Source organism: Somniosus microcephalus, unplaced genomic scaffold (assembly GCF_052327205.1).
Source record: "Somniosus microcephalus isolate GS21.2 unplaced genomic scaffold, FLI_Smic_1.0 scaffold2, whole genome shotgun sequence".
Taxonomy (NCBI): Eukaryota; Metazoa; Chordata; class Chondrichthyes; order Squaliformes; family Somniosidae; genus Somniosus; species Somniosus microcephalus.
The window spans coordinates 2,100,810-2,106,505 of NW_028225189.1; the positions used below are offsets into that span (position 1 = coordinate 2,100,810).

Genomic DNA, 5,696 nt, shown 5'->3' on the forward strand with positions numbered 1-5,696 from the left:
ATATATTCAAGAAGGAGTTAGATATATTTCTTAAGGCTAAAGGGATATGGGGAGAAGGCAGGGACAGGGTACTGAATTTGGATGATCAGCCATGATCTCATTGAATGGCGGAGCAGGCCCGAGGGGCAGAATGGCCTACTCCTGCTCCTATCTTCTATGTTTCTATGTTTATGAGGCCACAAACTTAAAATAGTCACTAATAAATACAGGAGTGAATTCAGGAGAAACTTTTTTACCAAAAGAATGGTGAGAATGGGGAACTCGCTACCACAGGGAGTGGTTGAGGTGAACAGCATAGATGGATTTATGGGGAAGCCACATGAGGGAGAAAGGAATGGGAGGAGATGTTGATCGGGTTAATTGAAGTAGGGTGGGTGTGGGGCATAAACACTGGCATGGACCAGTTGGGCTGAATGGCCCGTTTCTGTGCTGTACATTCTATGGAACACCATAAACAGTCAAATCAAGGAAATCATCAGCACAACAGTCTTAAAGATTAAACAGCAGTACAAGAATTTATAAAACATTCATCCATTCCACGTTCATGTCACCCCAGCTGTCTCCAGGGCCCTGCACTACAGAACAGTGTGAACTCGCTGGTGTCTCAGTAGGTCCGATGACCGAGTGAATCCTTTCCCACACACGGAGCAGGTGAACAGTTTCTCATCAGTGTGAACTTGTTGATGGCTCAGTAGGTCCGATGACCGAGTGAATCCCTTCCCACACACGGAGCAGGTGAACGGTTTCTCATCAGTGTGAACTTGTTGATGGCTCAGCAGGTGGGATGACCGAGTGAATCCCTTCCCACACACGGAGCAGGTGAACGGTCTCTCCCCAGTGTGAACTCGCTGGTGTCCGTTCAGATTCCTGGAGCTTTTAAAGCTCATCCCACAGACAGAACATGTAAACGGTCTCTCATCGGAGTGAACTCGCTGGTGTCCGTTCAGATCCCCAGAGGTTTTAAAGCTCTTCCCACAGTCAGAACATTTAAATGGTCTCTCATCAGTGTGAACTTGCTGGTGTCTCAACAGGTCGGATGACTGAGTGAATCCCTTCCCACACACGGAGCAGGTGAATGGTCTCTCCCCAGTGTGAACTTGCTGGTGTCTCACCAGGTGGGATGGTCGAGTGAATCCCTTCCCACACACGGAGCAGGTGAACGGCGTCTTTCCTGCTCTCTCCAGCTGGTGTCCCTTCAGCTCCTGGGACAGTTGAAAGCTTTTCCCACAGTCGGAATGTTTCACCGGCCTCTCCCCAGTGTGAACTCGCTGGTGTGCCAGCAGATTCGAGGACCGAGTGAATCTCTTCCCACACAGGAAGCAGGTGAACAGAATCCCTCCTGCTCTCTCCAGCTGGTGTCTCTTCAGATCCTGGGACCTTTTAAATCTCTTCCCACAGTCAGAACATTTAATCGGTCTTTCATCACTGTGAACAAGCTGGTGTCTCAGGAGGGTGGCAGAATGAGAGAATTGCTTCAAAAACACGGAGCAGGTCAACGGTCCCTCTTCGGTGTGGACAAGCTGGTGTCTCAGCAGCATGGAGGGTAAAGGTCCCTCCCTCGTGTGAACTTGCTGGTGTATCATCGGAGCGGATGGCTGAGTGAATCCCTTCCCACACACGGGGCCCGGGTTTCCCCCAGTGTGTGGCCACTGGTGATGCTTCAGGTATTTGTAGATTTTGAAGCTCTTTCAGTACATTTAGAAGTTCTCTCCCCAGTGTGAACTCACGGGTGTGCCAGCAGATTGGAGGAGCGACTGAATCAGGTCCTGAGGAATCGTCTAACCCTCAGACCTTGAGGTGATGTTTGGTTTGAGCTTCCTGTCTGTAAATGCTCCACTTCTAAAACCCTGTAAAAGGAGTGTAGAAAGGGTAAGGGGGGAAGCAGGAATTTTTTTTGGCTTATTTTGCCTCAAAGAACAAACAGGGTAGAGCCGGTCCCACTGGTGTCTAGCCGTGCCGACAATAACCAGTGGGCCAGAAACAGCCCAATCCACTTCACTGACTTGGCCCTGAAGTCAAATCAAGTCTCATCAAATGACATCCTTTGTGACTGTGACAAAGGTAAACTATCCCTCCTCGTCCTTCCTGACTTGTCTGCAGCCTTTGACACGGTTGACCACTCCATCCTTCTCCAACGCCTCTCGACCGTCGTCCAGCTGGGTGGGACTGCACTCGCCTGGTTCCATTCTTATCTATCTAATCGTAGCCACAGAATCGCCTGCAATGGTTTCTCTTCCCACTCCCGCATCGTTACCTCTGGTGTCCCCCAAGGATCTATCCTTGGGCCCCTCCTATTTCTCATCTAAATGCTGCCCCTTGGTGACATCATCTGAAAACACAGCGTCAGTTTCCACATGTACGCTGACGACACCCAGCTCTACCTCACCACCACTTCTCACGACCCCGCCACGATCTCTAATCCAGTTCTGGGTGAGCAGAAACTTTCTCCAATTAAATATTGGGAAGACGAAAGCAATTGTTTTCAGTCCCTGCCACAAACTCTGTTCCCTAGCCACTGACTCAATCCCTCTCGCTAACATCTCTCTGAGGGTGAACCACACTGTTCACAACCTTGGTGTCATCTCTGACCCTGAAATGAGCTTCCGAACACATATCCACAGCATAACAAAGACCGCCTACTTCCACCTCGGTTACATCGCCCGTCTCCACCCCTGCCTCAGCTCATCCGCTGCTGAAACCCTCACCCGGGCCTTTGTTACCTCTTGACTCGACTATTCCAACGCACTCCTGGCTGGCCTCCCACATTCTACCCTATGTAAACTTGAGGTGATCCAAAACTACCCGTGTCGTAACTCAACACCAAGTCCCGTTCACCCATCACCCCTGTGCTCGCTGACCTACATTGGCTCCCGGTTAAGCAATGCTTCGATTTCAAAATTCTCATCCTTGTTTTCAAATCCCTCCACGGCCTCGCCCCTCCCTATCTTAGTTATTCCCTTCAGCCTCACAACCACCCGCCCCCCGCGATAGAATCACAGAAAAATAATGACACGGAAGGAGGCCATTTGGCCCATCTTGTCTGTGCCGGCCGATTAAGTGCTATCCACACTAATCCCACTTTCCAGCACTTGGTCCGTGACCTTGTAGGTTACAGCACTTGAAGTGCACATCCAAGTACTTTTTAAAATGTGATGAGAGTTTCTGCCTCTACCACCCTGTCAGGCAGGGAGTTCCAGACCCCCACCACCCACTGGGTGAAAACATTTCTCCTCAACAAACCTCCGACCAATTACTTTAAATCTTTGCCCCCTCATTGCGGACCTCTCTGCCAAGGGAAATAGGTCCTTCCTATCTAGGCCCCTCAGAATTTTATACACCTCAATCAGGTCTCCCCTCAGCCTCCTCGGTTCCAAAGAAAACAACGCCCCCCCCCCCCCCGCCCGCCACCCTGAGACATCTGCGTTCCTCCCATTCTGCCCTCTTGAGCATTCCTGATTATAATCGCTGCATCATCAGTGGCCGTGTCTTCTGTTGCCTTGGCCTAAGCTCTGGAAATCCCTCCCTGAACCTCTCCGCCTTGCTATCCTCCCTTAAGACATAGAAACATAGAAGATAGGAGCAGGAGTAGGCCGTTCAGCCCCTCGAGCCTGCTCCACCATTCAATGAGATCATGGCTGATCATCCAAACTCAGTACCCTGTCCCTGCCTTCTCCCCATATCCCTAGATCCCTTTAGCCTTAAGAAATATATCTAACTCCTTCTTGAATATATTTAATGAATTGGCCTCCACTGCCTTCTGTGGTAGAGAATGCCACAGGTTCACCACTCTCTGGGTGAAGAAATTCCTCCTCATTTCTGTCCTAAATGGCTTACCCCTTATCCTTAGACTGTGACCCCTGGTTCTGGACTCCCCTGCCATCGGGAACATCCTTCCTGCATCTAGTCTGTCTAGTCCTGTTAGAATTTTATAAGTTTCAATGAGATCCCCTCTCATTCTTCTGAATTCAAGAGAATACAGGCCTAGTTTACTCCATCTCTTCTCATACGACAGTCCCGCCATCCCAGGAATCAATCTCGTGAACCTTCATTGCACTCCCTCTATGGCAAGTATATCCTTCCTTAGGTAAGGAGACCAAAATTGTACACAGTACTCCAGGTGTGGTCTCACCAAGGCCCTATATAATTGGAGTAAGACTTCTTTACTCCTGTACTTATATAGTTCTTAAGGCTAAAGGGATATGGGGAGGAGGCAGGGACAGGGTACTGAATTTGGATGATCAGCCATGATCCCATTGAATGGGGGAACAGGCTCGAGGGGCCGAATGGCCTGCTCCCGCTCCTATCTTCGATGTATTCAATCTTTCCTTGTAGCTGAAATTCTCTAGTCCTGGCAACATCCTCGAAAATCTCCCGTCTCGAGCAGTCACATCTTTCCTGCAATGGGGACGGCCAGAACTGCACGCGGTGCCCTAACTGGTGTTTTTGTAAAGTTCAAGCAGAACCTCCCTGCTCTTACATGATACAGAAAGAGAGAGGCACTGCCCCTTTAAATACCTGGGGGGCACCCATTCCCCTTTAAATGGCCAAGCAATTGTTTTTGTTGAAAAGGGGCCACAGTCCCCTCTCACCCACCACAAATACTCACAAGAGAGAGAGAGGAGGAAGAATGCTGGTCTTTGTCCCTTTAAAAGTGGCTGCCCACCAAAATGTTCACAGCACCAGGGCTCTTTGTTCAGGATAAAAGTCAAAAAGAGAAAAGGTTCACTTATTTTTTAATGAATGCAGCTGATGAATAGCCTTGCAATAAAGGTAATGCAAAGGAATAAACACTCACAAGCTGGGGGGTTTTCCACCCCCCTCCTCCCCTTCCCTTTAACAGCTCCTGCAGACAATGAAAGCAGGAAAGCGGCCTGCGCCCACCGAGGTCCCGCCCCCCTGCCTCCCGCGCCGCCATTGGTTGGAGGACCGTCAGCCCGCCCGGTCCTCCCAGCGTTTTCCGCGCTCCTGATTGGCGGGCGCCTCGCGTCAATCAACCCCCCCTCCGATTACGCGCTGACGCCAGCACGCAACGCCCAGGGGTCGGTTGGATCGGCGCACGCCACCGCAAGGTAAAAAAAAGACACCCCACACAAGTGAGGAAAAACAAAAATAATAATAATCGCACTTTAGAGGGGAGGAAGTTGCGGGAATTAATGAGTGTTTTCAATTTGTTTCGCAAAAAAAAAATTTGAAAAGCTTCCCAACGGTGCGAGGCGGGCTGCGCATGCGCTTCAGCCAGCCTTTGACCCCCCCACGTGGGCCCCGGGGGCCGGACACGCCCACTTGCCTTCCCCTGCACCAATCACAGCGCGGGCAGGCGCTTCTATCGATCGTCACCTGTCAATCACCCTCCCTTCCCCAGCCAGTGCGCCTGCGCGGGGCCTCCGGGGCGCAAACGGAAGGCCGGGCCCGGTGAAGCGGCGGAATCAGCGGCCGGGGTAAAGTAGTGTTGGGGAATCGATTTAAATCGAGGTGAGGTGGGAGCGGAGAACGAGATTATAAAGTAAAATACGAGAAAAAACAAACCTGAGAGTCGGGCGGGCGGGACCTCCGCGGACGCCGAACGGAGCGGATTGAACCGCGCGCGGTGGCGGAGTAAGCCGGAACAAAGTGATTGTGACTGACGGGAGCGCTGACCAATAGGAAGAGGGCTGAGCTGGGAGGACTGAACAGGGCGGCCTGGTCCTCCAACCAAT

At 51.2% G+C, this 5,696-nt stretch overlaps 1 protein-coding gene across 1 annotated transcript; it reads right to left on the bottom strand.

Moving 5' to 3' along the window:
- Positions 1 to 414: 414 nt before the first annotated feature.
- On the bottom strand, positions 415 to 3,275 carry LOC147084087 (uncharacterized). Its single transcript, XM_085979896.1, has 2 exons — positions 3,255 to 3,275; positions 415 to 1,388 (listed from the first exon to the last, which is right to left on the bottom strand). The coding sequence occupies exons 1-2, from the start codon at positions 3,273 to 3,275 to the stop codon at positions 576 to 578; spliced, it is 834 nt and encodes a 277-aa protein (XP_085836022.1). The 3' UTR covers positions 415 to 575.
- Positions 3,276 to 5,696: the final 2,421 nt, after the last annotated feature.

What these genes read in the sequence shown, in the direction of transcription:
- LOC147084087 (XM_085979896.1), bottom strand. Translation starts at nt 3,275, where the DNA reads ATGAGGGGGCAAAGATTTAAA. An exon ending in TGAGGGGGCAAAGATTTAAA is followed by an intron (nt 1,389 to 3,254) that starts GTAATTGGTCGG and finishes GACTGTGGGAAG; the next exon opens with AGATTTAAAAGGTCCCAGGA.